Here is an 18,974-nt window from a genome sequence, read left to right as displayed (position 1 = left end):
AGCTAGGGAGGGCACGCAACAAAGAGTATGCATCTAAATTATGCTATATGATTATGTGTAAATAATATGTTGTCCTGGGTTAATGGTTGTTTCCGCATGATCTATGTAATGTCATATGTATCATAAACTAACAATCAGAACTTCTACAAGCCACCCGAAACAAAATTTCCTTAACAAGACATTCTGAATTTTTGACAGATTCTGAAAATAACAGAATTCCTCATTAGCCAGATGATGTAGACTGTTTCAGTGAAGCACATCACATATAGCTTAGCAATACAACCAGTTTCCTGCTAGCTTAGCTGCTTCCCTAACTCATAGGTGAGTCCGGCACTCCCCCTATTGATACCCAATTTCTTTAGCACAGCTTGCCAGACTGCAGTTGAAAAGGAACAAGAAAATAATAGATGTTCTACTGACTCCTTCCCACCAGAACACAACACACAATCATCAGAACACCCAATTTCCCATGTTTGCATTCTGTCAGTAGTATACAACCTGTTGAGAATGGCTAACCATGTAATGAAAATACTCCTAGGACTAGCCTTGTTATAACACAGCACCCTCCTCCAAGACACCTTGGGAAAATCATCTTGCAGATTTCTATAAACTATGCTAATAGAGTATTTACCTTTAGCCACAGCCTTAGTCCAACCACCAATCTGTAAAATGAATTCTTGACTTTTAAAAATCTTTTTAAGAGACCAGCAGGAACTAGGAACAACAAATTGGAGAGGATCTTGTCCTTTCATATAGAAAATGTTAACCCATTGCACCAAAGCTTGTCTTTTTTGAAAGTCAAAGCCCACAGAAGCTTGCCTATTGCTACTTTATTCCAGAGAGCAATGTTCTTCACATTCCACCCACTTGAAGATCTAGGCATATACAACTTTTCCCATGCCATAAGTGCCTTCTTTGAGTTCACAGTATCACCAGTCCAAAGAAAGATTCTGCAAAAAGCTTCAATCTCCTTGATAATTCTTTTGGGAAGGATAAAAATCTGGCAACCAAAATGTCTGCATCCCAAACAGTATAGTCTTAATGAGAATAAGCATGTCTGCACAAGAAAGGAACTTAGTAGACCACACATTTGCTCTGGCAAGAATCTTATCAACCAGTGGCTTACATTGGTGGTAGTTGAGCTTTTTAGAGGAAAGAGGGATCCCTAGGTATCTAAAAGGCAAGCTACCTTCTTGTATCTCTGTTGTGTCTAAGATATAGTGTTTCTCAACAGTAGACACACCCCCAAAGTAAACATTACTTTTATTCATATTAGCCTCCAACCCTGAGACTTTTGAAAACTTGAGAAAAGCACCAAGCAACAGCTGCACTGAAATCTTATTTGCTCTCGCAAACAACAGCAAATCATCAGCAAACATCAAGTGAGTGATGTTTAGTTTTTCACATCTAGGGTGAAAATTGAAATCTGGAGTCTTCTTCAACTGATTCATGCACCTTGATAAGTACTCCGTTCCAATGGAAAACAGAAAAGGAGAGAGAGGATCTCCCTGTCTCAAACCTTTCTTAGCCTTAAAAGGTTTACTAGGGAAGTCATTGATGAGAACTGAATATGACACAGTAGTGATACAAGCCATAAGAAATTGCACAAACATCACTGGGAAACCTAATTCATGAAGTACAGTTTCTAAGAAAGTCAACTCAACAGAATCATAGGCTTTCTTGAGATCAATTTTAAGAACACATCTAGGAGACATGTGAGCTCTACCATACCCTTTAATCAACTCAGTTGCTAGCAGGATATTGTCAGTAATATTCCTACCAGGTATAAACCCTGATTGGCATTCACTAACCACTTTTGTAATTACTTTCTGGAGTCTTGCTGTAAGAACTTTAGAAATCACCTTGTAAACCATAGAACAACAGGCTATTGGCCTGTAATCTTTCACATAAGTAGCATTCATAACTTTGGGAACCAGAGTAATAGAAGCAAAATTCATACCAGGATACATCTCCCTAGTTGGAAGAAGTAAAACACAGCCTTATACATGTCTTCTTTGATCACAGGCCTAGTAGCTTTAAAGAACACAACATTATATCCATTCAACCTTGGAGCCTTGTTATCATCAATATCCTTAAGAGCATCATAAATTTCCTTAATAGTAACAGGCTGACAAAGAAGGTGAACTGCAAGAAGACAGTCTAGGACCTGATCTGATAGTTGGTAAGTCAACTTTAGGTAAACTGGTAGCAACAGTACCCAATAAAGATATGTAGAATCTTTGGATCTCTGCAGTAATATCCCCTGGGTCAGTCAATTTATCCCCTTGATCATTATACAAAAGAGAAATTCTGTTGGAATTTCTCCTCTGCTTAACTGATGCATAGAAATATCTAGAATTAGAATCTCCATCAACTAACCACTGAATTCTAGATTTTTGTTTAAGAGCAGATTCCTCCAATGAAAGCCATTTTCTAAGCTTCTCAATGCCCAACTTCTCATCTGCCTGTAATAATAAATCTGTAGGATCTGAGCTAAGATGATGTTGAATATCTTCAAGCTCATTTTGAGCTTGTTGAATTCTCAAATTAATCCCTGCAAACTCCTCATGATGAAGTTGTTTCAATTTCCCCTTAAGTCTCTTAAGCTTGTACCAGAAACTTTTGAGTGGATTACCTTGCATAGGTTTACTCCAATCTTGTAAAACCACCTTCTCAAATTGAGAATGCTTCACAAGGAAATTGAAGAACTTGAATGGTCTACCACCTCCCCTCTGATCATCATCAAACTTCATCAATAAGGGAGAATGATCTGAAATGGAACTATTTAGGTAATCTACAACAAGATAACCATATTTCAGCATCCAACACCCATTCCTTAGAGCTCTATCAATTCTACTAGATATTCTAGCATCTCCCAACCCCTTGTTAGTCCAAGAGAAGTAATTCCATGTACTTCTTAGTTCACCCACTCTAGTGTTAACCAAGAAAGATTCAAAATCCTGTGTTTCATTCTTGCTAATATCAGCTCCATTAATTCTGTCTTGGCTAGATAAAACCGCATTGAAATCCCCAAGAATAGGCCAAGGTGATTGAGAAACACCATCAGTTAATCCTGTCAAAGAGGACCATAATGGTTTCCTGGTATCCACTGTATGTAAACCATACACAACAGTAAGAAAACAAAGGAAAACTCCTTTACTGTCAACAAGTTCAGCATGTATAAATTGTTCATGAGTGACCAATATGTCCACAGTTGCATTCACCACTCTCCAACCAACCCAAATTCTACCACTGGGATTACAATTAGAGTTACAGTGCCAACTCCAACCACTACCCAACTTCTGCTAAATTCTAGTTGTATTTTTATGCTTAACTCTAGTTTCCAATACAGCCATGACATCTACTTATTCCTGGACAAAAACTTACTCAAAGTTGTTGTCTTATTAGGGTCATTCAGACCCCTAATATTCCATGAACACACTATCATTAGGCAGTTTAGAAGTAAGTTCAGCGGGTCCCCTTCCACTTATTCCTCTTCTTCTCCTATCTCCTGATCAGGTAGCAAAACTCTAAAAGAGTTCTGGACTGGGGTATCAACCTTTGCAGAGTTTTCAGTCTTGTGCTTAGTCCTCCTAGTGTCAACTCTCCAACCTGCATCATCATCTGAATGTACCACTGCAGTGCTACCAATAGGTGTGACTTGAGTATTGCTGAACTTATTGTCCTTGTTGGATCTTCTTTGGCACCCACTTTTTTGTCGTCACTTTAGTATGAGTAGTAACTGCATTGCCTTTCTTGTGACCTTCGCAATTATGTCCAACTAAGCAGCATTTCTTAAAGTATGGGGCTTCCAGTCATAAGTCACAACTTGCTTAAATTTCTGTCCTGAAGGGTCAGCAACTGTAATGCTATTAGGCAGTGGCTTAGTTACATCAACCTCAATAAGCACTCTAGCAAAAGATACCCTAAGTTGCTGAGTAGTGCATTCATCTGCAAACATTGGAACTCCAGTCACACTACTCAACCTGCTCAATGAATCATCTCGCCAACAATTCATAGGAAGATTTGGAAACAAAACCCATAAGGGTATCACTTCCAGAACTTCCTCATGGAAGTTAAAATGAGGGGACCATTGCTTGATAATTGTTGATTTTCCATAAAAGAATTGAGGACCAGCAAACAAAATGGCATCCTTGTGGCAAGTCATATCTATACCTAGTCTATACCTAGTATTTAAAAAGGATAACCATAGATTATTGGAAGCCATGTGTGATGTGTCACCATAGATTATTGGAAGCCATGTGTCATCTCTCATTTCATTCATTAATTCATTATTAGTTTTTTATTTTTTATTTATTTTTTATTGTTTCTATGTTTTACAACTTTAACTACTCTTCCACTTCATCTTCCTTATTCAATATAAATTACCAATAGTCCAATATACACATTAATCTCTTCCACTTCACCCCCTTTAACATTCAATATTAACTCAACATATATTTTTTTATATTTTTTCAACCTTCAAATTAGGGGTGACAATTTCATCAAAGTACGACGGATATTTGAACAACCCGAACCGAATATATGGTTGAAACCCGATAAAACACTGATTTTAAACGGGTGGCGCATGGATCGGGTCGAATTCGGGTGGAGCTTCATCCAACCCGTCACCCGATCCATCATTTGATCCATCCATCCATCCTTTAAAATTATTAATTTTGTTTACTACAATTACTTAATTATTAATAGAATCATGTATGTATTACTAATAATTTTTTATTATTAGTTTTCGGTTATTTTATAATGTAGATGTCAAAATTATAATTCATTGTTCACTATATTAACACATATTACTTTATATTGATCGATATTATAAATAAAGTTGACGATACTTTTAATTACTATCGTTAATCATCCGCGGATGCATGATGGATGAGTCGGATGTGGATGGAGGGTAAATGGAGTGACAGATGGGTTTGATCATAGATGAAAAGTTGACGGATGGAGGCGGATGAATCTCCACCCGATCCACCTTCGATCCATTGCCACCCCTACTTCAAATTACACCTCTATTTAATTCATAGATTACCAAAAATCACAAGTCATCACTAATTAAAACTTTAAAAGACAGTTGAACAACCATTATACAACCACCCGTTCAATGAACGGGCTCAAAAGCTAATTATTATCCGTATATTGCACATATTTTTAAAATTTTAAACACATGTCGCATCCTAACCAACTCAACCCAACCCATACACGGCGTGTCCTAACCAACTCAACCCAACCCAACCCAACCCAACGCTTACCCGCCCAAAAGCCTGGTTTTTGGCTCAACAGCAATCAGATCTCACTCCCTTGCATAGTCCTCTTCACTCTCCTTCACTTTGCTTGTTCAGACACGAAATCGAACATACTCCAACTCCACTGTACTATTCCAGTACTGCACAGTGAATGACGGTGTGCAACAATCACTTCACCATCAAAACCACAAAATTGATTGTGTAATTCTCTCTAATGGAGTACCGCAAGATCAAGGATCAGGTTTTTCTCTTTATTCCTCACAATTTTTATGTAGTTTCATATTTTTATTTTGTTCAATTGATTCTTTCTATTTATCGACAATGTGATTTCAATTCGCCGTAGTTGCATCATTATCACGTTTAATCTTATCGTGATTGCTGGAGATTGTTGATTTTTGCAGTCAATTGATCTTCCTTATCCTAAATCATTCTTCAAGATATTTTGAGAATTTTTTATTTTAATGTTGTTTTAGGATAAAGATGAAGAATCCGCGGGTAACCTAGAAATTTCACGAGGGAAACCTAATTCAGGTATTTATTCCCCAATTTGATTGATTTGGACTTGATTGATACTTAAATTTAGAGTTCCGTAGTGTTAAACTTGAATTCTTTCTATGGCTGATAATCATTTGGCATTGTTAATAATGTAGCTGTTTTGGGAGGTTTATCTGGCGGATCACCTCAATGGAAGCGCAAGTATGTTTATGTTCTTTTAACTTAGCTGATTTCAGCGTTGTGTTTTCATGTGCCTAGAACTAGAGAGATTTAAGATTTTTAGCTTTTTTATATTAATTGCTCTTGGTAATTTGGATTTCTTGTAATGTAAATAGGTCAATGGTTACGCTTGCTCTAACTATACTTACTAGTTCACAAGCTATACTCATCGTCTGGTCAAAGAGAGCTGGGAAATATGAATACAGTGTCACTACCGCAAATTTTTTGGTGAGCGTAGCCTTCATTTGGCTGAGCTTATGGTGTAGTAATATGTGATCACATTCTCTTTTCGTGTTCTTTGTTATTTGTTTCTTGAACTTGATCACAACTCTTAGATAGTGGATATGATCCCTAGAGAATTGATGGATGTCCCTTTAAAGTAGCCTAGCAGCGCATGCCTAACTTTCAGATCTTCACCTCTAATGTAATTTGTTATAATACTGGTAGCTGAGTTTGAAATTATCGTTTCTTTGACTATTTCTGGAGATCTGGACTTCTTTGATATTGATTCAAAGTTTTCTTCTGTTTCAAGTTTTGAGATTTTATTTTCTGACCCTACCCTTTGCTACCAGGTCGAAACTTTAAAATGTGCATTATCACTCCTAGCCTTGGCAAAAATCTGGAGAACTGAAGGTGTTACTGAAGACAATAGGTAGTGAGTTGTTTGTTAAGTTTTCTGCCTATAATCCATCAAATATCTTATAATTGCGTGACTGGGAAGTTGTCTCTTCATGAATTATCTTTCACATACATACTACCAGAGGAAAACTAGGTTGTCTTTGCCAAAATTTTCATTTAACTTTCCCATTTGCTCTTATGGTTTCAGTGTCCATTTGGAATTGTGATGCTGATTTCAGTTTTCCATATGGCTGTCATGTTAGGTTAAACACTACAGTGGATGAAGTAATTGTATATCCTATACCAGCAGCGCTTTATCTTGTTAAGAATTTGCTCCAGGTTGTTACCAGTTGTCTGGGTTGCTTCTTTTCAGATTCTTTTAAAGGAAGATTTTCCTCTCTGGTTACTCACCGTTTTTCCCCCTGACGTGATCAGTATTATATCTTTGCATACGTGGATGCTCCAGGATATCAGATATTAAAAAATCTGAATATAATCAGCACTGGTGTTCTATATCGTATCATTCTTAAGAAACGGTAAGCCCTTTTATGTTAAAGATACTGCACGCCATATATCTGTCCACTAATGAAGCATATATTTTGTTCTTCATATTTTCACTTGAGAAAAGTTTAGAAAACCTTGTTAACCTTCTTAAAACATCAGAAAATATATACTTTATCCAAAATGGTTTAGAAAACTTTAGAAAGTTGTAAAGGACCCTGACATAGCCAATAATTACAATAAAGCATGATGAATCTGTGTGTGTTGGGGGGGGGGGGGGGGATTATGTTTCAACGTAATATTTAAACATTCTAGGGAAGTTTCGAAAATTTTATATAGGTTTAGAAAATTCCAGACGTACCAAACATACTCTTGGTATTATCGAGAAGCTGGGATTACCGACGTATCAAGGAAAATGAACTGATTACTTTTAGGATCTTTTCTGTTGACACAGCTTTGCTATTCTTGGTTGTTCGATGATATTGTGTTGCAAAATAATATAATTTTGAAACTCATTGTTAGAATTATATTTATGAATGTGGCTGCTGATATTGATAATGACCATTCTAATTGTGACGTTTTCAGGTTAAGTGATATCGAGTGGGCTGCTTTCATTCTACTGTGTGCTGGGTGCACCACAGCACAGCTCACCTCCAAGTAAGTGTGGTCATTAACTCATTACTGTTATGGTTAGACTTATAAATGTTTGTCACCTGGGTTGGTTATAAACACCGTTGACAGTGGTATATTCAGTTTATCTATAACATATTAACAAGAGCAATTGGCTCCTTACTTTCATTTGGCAGTTGATAGTTTTCCAATTTTCTAATGTTTGCATAAACAGAAAAGGAAAATATATAGAAAGATGGCACCAAAAATGGAAAAAGAGGTGTGAAATATTCACATTCTCAGAGTAAGTCATGAATTGAATAGAATGGTATAGAACAATACATTATTGACAGGGTAAGATAATTTTCTTCCTGATGATTAGTTTGCTTAGATCTACATATATGGATATTCAAAGTAACTTTTCCTATTCACATCTTTTGAAATGCATAAGTATTACATAATTCATGTCACTGTATTCCCAAAATATGTCCTCCCAAAGGTTGATATCCTCGAATAAAATCATGATAATGGGAACAAATCACTTTAAACTCTGCACCTTGTGAAATTCTCAAAGCTTCATGGCCAATTACTTTTTATTAATCTGTCGATTTAAGCCATTGTTGCCTTACACCACAACACACATACAGAAATTGTGAGCACCAGGACTGTTACATTGTGTTGGAGAGAGGAGGGTGGTGGTTGTGGGTGTGGTTGTGGAAGAGGGCCACGCTGCTACGACACGAAAGGAATAGTAATGAGATGAAGATAGGAGCCAGTGAGTTAGAAAGGGATCGATCAGGTGTATGAATAGATTATTTCTTACCCTCTTTCCTTTTATAGTTTTATGTTATGGCTTGAGGATTCTCACGAGTATTTGGTAAAGCTTGATTAGAAATTTAGAAAAATTAGCAGAGAAACTATAATAATGCCAGTGAAAAAAAGGAAAAAGTGAGTTTAAATAAAACCCTGTGTATAAAAGGCGTATCTAGGCGTTGAGGTCAAGTGCCTTTATTGGCCTAGGTGAGGCGATTTCAAAGAGGCGCACCGAGGTGTGCATACATCTTTTCTTCACTTTTTTTTTTTTTTTGAAGTGCCCCTCTCTTAATGAAACCTGTGCGCTTGAGCTTTTTTATACATTGATTATGACTATGATTATGATATTATTTTATTACAGTGATGCTAATAACAATAACAAATCTATCTATATACTCTACTAAAACACAAGGCACTCATTTTGAGGCTGACAAGTGTCCCTGTCTAATAAATTTTATTAATTTTTCTTTTTATAATAATTAACATATTTAGTGATTGTCAGTAATATATGGGCTAGATAGTATAATATAGACAATGGAATCAAAAGATCTTTTCCCATACTTAGAATTATTTTTTATATGCGCACTTTCTTATTAGACAGTAATTCTCCTATAATAATTCAACATATTTGAGATCATATATTTGACCAAATATAAATTATAATCTACGTTAAGACGGTAAAATATGACTATTACAAAAGAATTATTTTAAGAGAAATGTATAAAATGAAATATATCTTATCGAGTACATAAATTGGTATATGCTTCCTCAAAATATGAAACCAAAACTAAATTCTACAAACTGCGGACATGGTTTATAGTCATAAATGCATTAATTTTGTTAATTTTGAAAATATTTTTATTACCATAGTCTAAAGAAGATATTATCTTACTTCCTTACTCCTTCACAAGTCTAATTTTACTATCATACTTCTAATATTTTGGTTGCAATTGTTTTTTTTATATCAATAATACCCCACATTAAAATAAACGAAAAATAAAATAACATTATTAGATTACAACAATCTAAAATTATCTAGATAACTAAAGAAAGAAAATTTGACTAACTTAGAAATTTAAGTGTATATATTAAATATGAAGCAATTCAATGAAAATATATATGAAGTACTTTAATTTTTGTTTTCGTATATGGATTATCAAAATCTAAAACCTATAAAGATAGCTTTGTGAATTTTTATCCGTATAGAAAAATATAATCCTATCAAACATGGCTACCACTAACCCATTTGAAAACTAATATTATATATTTATATGTTATATATTTACACTACTGAACATACAACAAAAAGAATATTAGTATTAATTGTATATGGATGTCCAACTAAGTAATGGATGAGAATGATAGAGAATAAGTTTATATCTTTTTCTTTTACTTTTTTTAAAAAGTGTAATAAAAACTCAAAGCTTATAATTAAACTCCCTCCGTCCCAGTTTATAGTGTCCCCTTTACTTTTTCATCATCCCAACTTAGTTTGGGACTTTATAAATTTATAATGTTATGTCTATAAGTATATCATACTTGAGACATACATAACTTTTAATTTTCTAACTTCATAAACCATAAAATGTATATTAGTATTTATCTTATAAGGGTTTATAGTTTTATGTTGTAGTATTTTATATTATTAAAGTTATTATTAATATGTTTGCAAGAAAAAAATATTATTAATATGTTAATGTAACAATTGCAATATAACTTATGTATAAAATTTTGTGCAAAATTAACATTTAAGTACTTAATCTTGCATCGATCTCACCATGGTGGATTATGGGGATAAACATGTATCAGTACAATGATGATGAATTTTAGTCTAGAACCGCGTGCCTAGCTTATCTTTCATCTAATTGATTATGAATGTACAATTGTACATACATTTTTTCATTATAACCTACATATTACAATATTTTGATTATTTACTCAATCACTCTAATCAGAAAGCCGAATTAAATCATACAACAATAGTGTCTTAAAATTCAAAACTCTCCTACAAAAACAAAATAAAATTGGTTGGATTTAGGAGTGGGTTTGAGGCGAGTGTGAATACTCGGGTGGTGAAGGAGGTGGGATGCAATTTTTTTGTACCCCGCAAAGCATGATTTTGGTTGGGATGGGGATGAGTACGATATACTATCGTGGGTAGCAGGAATGCATATGACATTTTTAGGAGGGTACGGATGTGGAGGGACCATCATCCGCACGTGCCCCACCACTAAAGTAGATGGTGTAGGTAGGTGTTAATTGACTGGGTAATGGGGTAGATGGTGTATCGAGTACTAGATGGTATTATTATCAAAGTAAAGGTGGATGCAAATAACTTTATGTTTGACACGGGTGATGAATGAGGGGTCAAAATAATATTTGTGTAGAATAGGAGGGTCTTCCACAATTTGCTTCAAGTGTGGTAGATTTGGATTTTGCGCCTTTTTCCCTTTAGAGAAGAGCTCATATGGGTACCCTTATTGGTTTTAATTTTTTTTTCAATAAAATAAGACGAATGAGCAATTACATATCTATCCATTTTCATTAGAAAAATATTTTTAAGTTATATTTAGATGATAATTGTATATAGCTATAGATTTCATGCAAAATTAATATTTGGATCATAAACCGTGCATCGCACGGGTATTATACTAGTGAAAGTAATGATAGCAAGGGCAATAATATCAAATAAGACTATGTCACTGCCAATGTGAGCTGCAACAGGTGAAGAAAGGAAGTAATATAAGTACAACTAAAGCAATTGTTGAGAAAATATTAGTCAAGGATACCTAGGACTCGGGGGTTGTGGGGTGGACAGAGTGGAGAGTGGAGACACCAACACCTAAAATTTTGTACAAAACAAAGGATAAATCCCCTGATTGAGGTCACCTGCATGGATTGTAGTGCATCAAAAGTTAAATTAAAGATCATATCATCACAAAGCTTGAAGCAGGCCAAATCTTGTGTTTTCAGCTCGATGCAACTTTTCTTGGGTCTATCTTGTCTTCCTTAAAAGTCCCTTATAACTAATTTTATAATTTGTCACTCCTCACCAGAGTGTCTAGATGAGCCCTACCATTCTATTCGGTTTTATCAAACTTGCAGTATAGGCATTGCTTTTCCTTGAATCTGTCTTTCTATGAACTCTAAATTTTAAGCACAGCTGTGGAAATCTTGTCTTTTTTTCCTGTTCTATGTGTTGGTTTTATGCGTTCTCTGCTCAATGGCACTCTTCCTGTCCATGCAGCTCTGATCATGTTCTTCAGACTCCACTTTATGGTTGGGTGATGGCCATTGTAAGTTTTTCATTTATCCAAAGGAATTCGCCTAACAATGGATATTGGACTTTGGAATAATGAGTTGAAATTTCTTGTAGGTTATGGCTCTTCTGAGTGGATTTGCTGGGGTCTACACGGAGGTAACTTCAGCAGATATAACTTGTCAATTAGCATCAATTAGAACTCAAATGTTTTTAGCATTGATTAGAATTTGTTCCGTCTTTACAGGCAATTATCAAGAAACGTCCCCAAAGAAACATAAACGTGCAAAACTTCTACTTATATGTCTTTGGAATGATTTTCAATGCAATTGCAATAGTGATTCAAGATTTTGATGAAGTCGCGAATAAGTATGTAGCTGTTCAATATTTTCTTTTTTACTAAAAGTTTTCATGTCCCCCTGCAAGATTTGTAAAGCTTGTAGGATTGTATTTATTAAGGGGAGTGTGGGTGGGGAGACTTCTCATGAGTGGAATAACAAATTGGTGATGTGATTGAATGTTACTATGCTGATCGTTTCTTGTAGGCTCAAAGGACTGAAAATTTCCTTGAAATCCTTATTCCTTAAGCTGTGAATGTGATCATGTTCCTGATGAAATTGGAACGATTTTAACTGTGAAATACTCAATTCCTTGTGCGTTCATTTAGATTTAAGATTGATAATATGGCTTATGTGAATATATCAGGCATATAATTTTCCCAACTTTGACCTTGCCTTCTTTGGACTCAATCGAACTGCTGCTTGAGATATGCTACAGAGTTACTTCATGATGTTTTTCTGGATTCAAATCTGATGGTGTTTAATAATTAGGGTGTATTTCTCCAAACTGGAAGCTTTTTCTTTTAACATATCTGGTCTAGTACTGAGCAACCTAGTGATTAGATGGCTCTCTGTATTGCTGGAGGAATCAGAACATGGTGTAAAGCTTATATAGTTTCTGGAGAATAAATGAAAATGTTTAGTGGCATATGATGATTGGAGTCGTATTGGTTCTTGATCGATCCTTTTATGTGGTGTATGGTTGTTAGAGGATACCTGGAACTGGCCAGCTTCCAAGGAGTCGCAGTACTGTAGCACCGGTGCTATGGTTCGTTTCATTGGTGATGAAAGATCGAGCCTTTTACTTTTTCACTTTTCTGCCTGTCACCAGGCTTGGTGTGGTGTGCTTTGTTTTCCATGGATACCAGAACTGAGTTTGGGTCAAAGAGGGAGTTTTATGAACTTTGCAGAATGCAACATGAGCAGAAACTGAAGTGACAGCTGACATCTAATCTGTATGATATTTGGATGGACAATGATGAAAGGAAATTCCGTGGATGCCATAGACCTTTGCAGCTATTGTTGCTGAGTTACAAGATCAAATTGCTGCTGGGTTATTTATAAGAGTTAGAAGAGTCCTTTGCTAGGCATATACTCTGCTTGCTCTTATCTTTTTGTTCTTGTGTTTTTATGCTGTAATCTGGAAGGGCTGTTTGTTTGACTTTGCAATTCTGTAGCCCCTATGATGGAACTTGAATACTTCTTTTCTGAGAGTGATAATTGTCATCCTCTGGAGATGGAAGTACAATTAACATTTTCCAAACAGTTAGGAACCTGTACTATGAATTTTCTTCTTTGTGCTGATCAACTGTGTTTTCCATATAATCAATCTTGTCACTTTGTCAGTTGTAATGTTCAGTGTTTATTGATGGTCATGAATGATTTTATCTTGGATTTTACATGCATTTGTATACTAGTGGCATTAGTATGTCTTGTAACTTACTGTATCCACTTTCATTTTTCTTTTTCTTTTCAGGGGCTTCTTCCATGGCTACTCGTCCGTTACTGTAGTCATGATTGTAAATCATGCACTCAGGTATATTTACATGACCTTGCTGATTGAATTATAGCTTAATAGATGATAATTGCTCTCTTTTATTTTAATGAATCATGCTGTGATGGTGAGTTATTCTTAGATTTAGTTGATTAAACAAGATCTCAAAAGTTGTTCAATCATGGCCAATGCACAAAGTGGTTGAGATATGTATGTTGTATAAAAATTAACTGCATATGTTGGATGACAACAGGATGTTGTACAAAGTGGTTGAGATATATATGTTGTATAAATGTTGACTACCTCAGTTGCCTCACTTGCCTGGAAAGGTTTCTCAATTATGAGTATGGACTTTTCTGGGGTATTCAACATAGGGTCTTTCCATTAGACATTAGGAGAAACATGGAGGGTTGCCAACATTTTTCTGCTGACATTCTCAACTGGGTTTGGTGTGTGGTTTCCAATGTATAAAAAGGCTCAATGTGACCAAGGCGAATGCGTTTTCCCTGTGCCCAGTGGGCCGAATGAGGCACACTTAATTAAAAGTAAAAAATTAGGAAAAAAGCGGTGCGCCTCATCAAAATCGCTTCAGCTAGACAAAGCAAAAAGCACCTGACCCATATTGCCTTGCGCCTCAGGCGTGCTTTTCTAAATACCGGTGGTTTTTTGGCCAAAAGCTTTGGAAATGGGTCTGCCGAGATTATTTTAGGTCTTATTTTCTTGTTGCTGTTCATATGTTTATATTGTATAGGATGAACTTTGGGTTTTGGCACAGTATGCGAACGCATTTGAAACGCCTATTCTTCCAGGAGATATTTGTGATGCGAGCATAAGGGCTTTTTTATGGCACAGTCAATTTTTTGGTTAATTTTTATCTGGACTTGCCTCAGCCTCTTTAGGTGTTATACCATAATAGCCCGAATATTACACTCTTCACCTGCTTATGCGGTTACAGTACTACTTAGTTGCATTTCACACACATCCTCCATACATAGCTAGCTTTATCGTAACAGGAGCTTTTGCTCATGGAGCTATATATTTCATTAGAGATTACAACCTGAAACGGAATGAAGATAATGTTAATAAGCTGTCAGCCTTTCACATCCCATTTAAGATAAGCTACCCTCTATCTTTCATACTTAAGATCTTGTTCACAACATTGTCATGCTTTTGTAGTTCATATGACCAATATCAAATATAGAACTTGAGCATGCGGAAATATTGCTTGGTATAATGCAAGAGGCTTTTCATTGGAGTTCGAATCGGGTCTTCTGTGTGTGTCTAAGTGAACTGTTTATATACGCATTTATTAGAAATAATTTGTAAACCCCCCCCCCCCCTCTCTCTCTCTCTCCCTGTGCTATCTCCTTGAAGTCTTTTATACCGAGTTTTGTCAGTTTATTTTATGTTAGATAGTAAATTTGCTACTTTTCAATCTTCTTATGCAGTGGCATTGCTGTGTCGATGGTGATGAAGTATGCCGACAATATCGTGAAGGTAAGAACCTGTATCTTTTCTAGTTGTGGGTTTTCTTTATGGCTTAAGCCTCAAAGACTGTCTATTAAGGAGCTGAGAGAAATGAATTTACCCAATTGCATACTCTCTCTGCGCTTGTTCCCCAACAAACTGCCCATTCCTCATTTTGGGTTGGGTCCACATAATAAAATACCGACTATTCTTAAATTTGGACCTGTCAAGTGTCAGTTGATGTATTGACAAGCATGGCTTCTGGACATTCTGTCCCGGTGTCGCTCGTTGCTTGGGCATCAGAAATGCCAAACTTAATGTCTCCAGGAATCACACACTGCTTGCTTTGTCCATACCTGATGCCTATACATTTGCAGGTATATTCGACTTCGGTGGCAATGTTGCTGACAGCAATTGTCTCAGTTTTTCTGTTCGGATTTCATCTTTCCCTTGCCTTTTTTCTTGGCGCTACGTAAGTTTCTGAATACCTTATAGTATTCACTGATTTGTAAAACAGTAGATTTTACTTCCTGTTATTGAATAGTATCTAAATTTCATGTTTTTGGCAGTGTTGTTTCCGTCTCTGTATATCTGCAGAAGGTTGGAAAACCTCAAAGATAGCAGCAATCCCTTTCTATATTGTTGGGCCCCATCGAGCTTTTGGAATCTATGCTAATAGAATGAGACAGTTGATATCGTGAATCACATATCGACCATGTCCTGAAGCAGTGCTGTCACAATTGGTGCTTCTGGTTCTAATAATTTTCTAAATCAGACTAAAGGCGATAATTTTTCTGAAGCTGCCGTGATGCTTCCTGCTACTAGTCCTTGTGAAAGATCAGGTTACATATAGAACTTGGCCTTGTGGTCATATCTCTTTTTTTTTTTGTATGGGTCACTGTAAATGTCAATATGCATTACACTTGAGCCACCGGTGGTAATATGTTGGTTCATTTTAGCCAATCTCGTTAGGTTCAGACTTGGAAAAGCTGCTAGTACAGGGGGATTCTGCTCTTCTTTGTACAGTATATGTGTCACCTCATGTGCTACATGCCAAGGTTGCCATAGGAGTACCTTAATTAATATGTTAGTTTCGAAAAGTTGTTTGATCTAGGATTAATGGATTATTTTCCAATTTGGATAACAAGAAATGATTTTTTCAATGAAAAATTGATGTTTCAACTCCCATTTTATAACATCTGAGTATCTCTTGGGTGAAGATTTGTCTTTTGTCAATGAGTTTGCTGCTTGCTCCTCTTTGTCCCTTGGATTTTGTTCACTTTTCTATCCCGAAGTCGTAGGACTTTGGAAGGGAATTGAAACTAAGAAGCTGTCAATTTTTTTTCTTTTTCTAATCATGTTTTTTATTACGTCATTCTTTTTATCATATTTGTAATGGATCCTACATTCATTTGCATATTTATCAGTAATTTGCTTGCATATTCTTTTTCATCGTACATTCCTTATACGGAGTAGTTGGTATTTATATGCCATGGCTAGGTTGTAAACTTATAAGAGTAATTACTAATTAGGGCCTTTAGAGCCCTTACAAGTTACAAGAAAGGAATCCATTTTGACCCTAATAGTAATAGTAATAGTAATAGTAATAGTAATAGTAATGTTGAGGAAAATGTTTCTTGTATAACTATAGTTGGGATTGGAGGTTTAGGGAAAACAACACTTGCACAGCTTGCGTACAATGATGACAAGATTGAAAGAGAATTCACCTTAAGGATGTGGGTTTGTGTCTCCCAAAAATTTGATGTTGATAAAATTCTACGTAGAATGTTTGAGTTGCTGACAGATAAGTGTTATGACCGTTTCACGACGGAGACAGTCCAGATCGAACTTGAGCACAAAATTACAAGGAAGAGATACTTGCTTATACTGGATGATGTGTGGAATGAAAACCGTGAAGAGTGGCTTAGATTAACAAGTATGTTGATAGTAGGGGGCAAAGGAAGCAGGATTCTGGTAACCACTCGGTCTCACCTGGTTGCAAGAGTTATATATGAATTGGAGGGTCTGTCACTAAAAGACTCGTGGACTTTGTTTGAGAAAAAGGCGTTTGAAGGGAGAGGACAAGCAGATGTAGAACTTGTTGAGATCGGGAAAGAGATGGTTAGAAGATGTGCAAACATTCCACTTGCCATAAAGATCATTGCCAGCCTTGTATACGGCCAGGGTAAAAGTAAATGGAAATCTTTCAGAGATATTGACTTGATACACTTGAAACAAGATGGAGTTTTACCTGTATTAAAGCGAGTTGTTTCAATTACTGTGCTTTGTTTCCTACAGATTATGTGATGGAGAAGAAGACCTTGATTAGACTTTGGATAGCACAAGGCTACTTGGTCAGAGTGTTGAAGAAACAGGTGAAGAATACTTTATGACCTTGTTGCATAGAGGCTTCTTACAAGATGTTAGACAAGGCAATCTTGGTGAACTTGTATCTTGTGAAATTCCGGCTGTCATGCACAATTTGGCTCAAGAAGCTTCAAAACTAGAGATTTTAGTCGCAAACTCTGATACCAGCCAGTTTAATGGAAAGCTTCGGCACTTATCAGTTGGAGAACTGAATACTTATCCTACTGAAGATTCTTCGGTTGAAGATTTTGCTATTGAAGAACGTACTGTTGATCCAAGGGATTACAAGTTGTTCTTGCGCACATTCTTTAACCTATATACGGACATGAGGATTAAAAGCATCTTCAGTCAGGAAGTTAATATCAAGAGTAAGAAGCTTCAGGGTGTTGAGTTTACAATATGCATGTTTCAGACGTTTGCCTACACTCAATAATTTGTTGCATCTGCGATATCTTGATCTATCCCATAATGAATACTTGTTGGAGCTTCCTAATTCACTTGAAAATCTGCATAATTTGCAGACATTGAAACTAGATCATTGTCAGAGACTGAAAGAGTTGCCACGGGGCTTGAGGAAATTAGTCAATCTTAAGTACTTGGAGATATCTGGATGTGACAGCTTGACTCATATGCCTCAAGGGATTAGTTGCTTGACCAGTTTGCAAAGCCTAACAATGTTTGTTGTAGGAAAGACAGATCTATTCAAGCAGGTCCGAGTAAGTGAGCTAAAGGGATGGTGGAAATCATCAGGGAAACAGCAGCAATCATTGGCATTTCCTCGGCTTTTTGGTCTGCAAGTACGCAATTGCCCTCTCCTGACATCCATTCCTCTCTGTCCGAATGTAGAATATTTCGAGTTGACTGGATTTAATGAAGCATTCAACCCATTTGGTATCAGCAGTAACAAGAAAGCTGTTGCTGTTGCTGTTGCTGTTGCTGATCAGTCTTCCTCTTTTTCTGGTATTCCGACTTTGAAGAAACTGATGATAGATAATGTAGGATATCTGAATTCTTGTCATGTGGAATCATTGCAGCAGTTTCATTATATGGAGATACAAAGCGCTAAACTACGCAGTCTATCAACTTGATATTGTTTTCTGTACTGAGCTGAGAAGCTTTTATGAAGGAGGATTGGTGCATCTTCCTGCCTTGGAGAATCTGAGATTTTTATATCTGGACTCCTTGTATTTGAGGGCTGAGGATGTTGTTATGCCATGGAAATATTTTCATAAAAGCTTACGTTCTCTAGAATTTGAGTCCCTCCCCAAGTTGGTGAATCTACCAAAAGGGATGCAGTACTTGACCACCCTTCGTTCACTCAGAATTTCCTGCTGCCCAAGTTTTGAAGGCATACCAGAGTGGATAAGCTGCTTATCTTCTCTCCAATCCCTAAACATTAGTGGTGAAAAATTGAAAACATTGCCAAAAGTAATGCAGGATCTGACCTCTCTCAAGTAACTTATCTTATCATCATGCTCAGCGTCTCTTGAAGCGAGATGCCTCAAACTCACAGGTGAGGACTGGCCTAA

General features: G+C 36.2%; 3 protein-coding genes across 3 annotated transcripts; 2 read left to right on the top strand and 1 right to left on the bottom strand.

Annotated features, from left to right (window-relative positions):
* Positions 1–293: 293 nt before the first annotated feature.
* On the bottom strand, positions 294–752 carry LOC130472177 (uncharacterized). The gene has a single exon (XM_056842661.1). The coding sequence runs from the start codon at positions 750–752 to the stop codon at positions 294–296; it is 459 nt and encodes a 152-aa protein (XP_056698639.1).
* Positions 753–5,306: 4,554 nt separating this feature from the next.
* LOC110786645 (CMP-sialic acid transporter 2) lies at positions 5,307–16,266 on the top strand. Its single transcript, XM_021991207.2, has 15 exons — positions 5,307–5,505; positions 5,738–5,795; positions 5,915–5,960; positions 6,095–6,206; positions 6,551–6,630; positions 6,860–6,935; positions 7,032–7,132; positions 7,683–7,754; positions 11,767–11,815; positions 11,896–11,937; positions 12,026–12,147; positions 13,594–13,653; positions 15,060–15,108; positions 15,456–15,550; positions 15,648–16,266. The coding sequence occupies exons 1-15, from the start codon at positions 5,479–5,481 to the stop codon at positions 15,697–15,699; spliced, it is 1,041 nt and encodes a 346-aa protein (XP_021846899.2). The 5' UTR covers positions 5,307–5,478; the 3' UTR covers positions 15,700–16,266.
* LOC110786597 (putative disease resistance protein RGA3) lies at positions 15,983–18,533 on the top strand. Its single transcript, XM_021991148.2, has 4 exons — positions 15,983–16,136; positions 16,730–17,331; positions 17,438–17,733; positions 17,858–18,533. Exons 1-4 carry the CDS (start codon positions 15,983–15,985, stop codon positions 18,531–18,533), a joined length of 1,728 nt encoding a protein of 575 aa, XP_021846840.2.
* The last annotated feature ends 441 nt before the right edge of the window (positions 18,534–18,974 follow it).

Source organism: Spinacia oleracea, chromosome 4 (genome assembly GCF_020520425.1).
Source record: "Spinacia oleracea cultivar Varoflay chromosome 4, BTI_SOV_V1, whole genome shotgun sequence".
In the NCBI taxonomy this organism is placed as follows: Eukaryota; Viridiplantae; Streptophyta; class Magnoliopsida; order Caryophyllales; family Amaranthaceae; genus Spinacia; species Spinacia oleracea.
This window is presented reverse-complemented; position numbering and strand designations above follow the sequence as displayed.

What these genes read in the sequence shown, in the direction of transcription:
- LOC110786645 (XM_021991207.2), top strand. Translation starts at nt 5,479, where the DNA reads ATGGAGTACCGCAAGATCAAGGATCAG. An exon ending in TCACCTCAATGGAAGCGCAA is followed by an intron (nt 5,961 to 6,094) that starts GTATGTTTATGT and finishes TAATGTAAATAG; the next exon opens with GTCAATGGTTACGCTTGCTC. An exon ending in ATGGTTGGGTGATGGCCATT is followed by an intron (nt 11,816 to 11,895) that starts GTAAGTTTTTCA and finishes AATTTCTTGTAG; the next exon opens with GTTATGGCTCTTCTGAGTGG.
- LOC110786597 (XM_021991148.2), top strand. Translation starts at nt 15,983, where the DNA reads ATGTCAATATGCATTACACTTGAGCCACCGGTGGTAATATGTTGGTTC. An exon ending in AACAAGATGGAGTTTTACCT is followed by an intron (nt 17,332 to 17,437) that starts GTATTAAAGCGA and finishes CTACTTGGTCAG; the next exon opens with AGTGTTGAAGAAACAGGTGA. An exon ending in GTTGATCCAAGGGATTACAA is followed by an intron (nt 17,734 to 17,857) that starts GTTGTTCTTGCG and finishes TGCATGTTTCAG; the next exon opens with ACGTTTGCCTACACTCAATA.
- LOC130472177 (XM_056842661.1), bottom strand. Translation starts at nt 752, where the DNA reads ATGAAAGGACAAGATCCTCTCCAATTTGTTGTTCCTAGTTCCTGCTGG.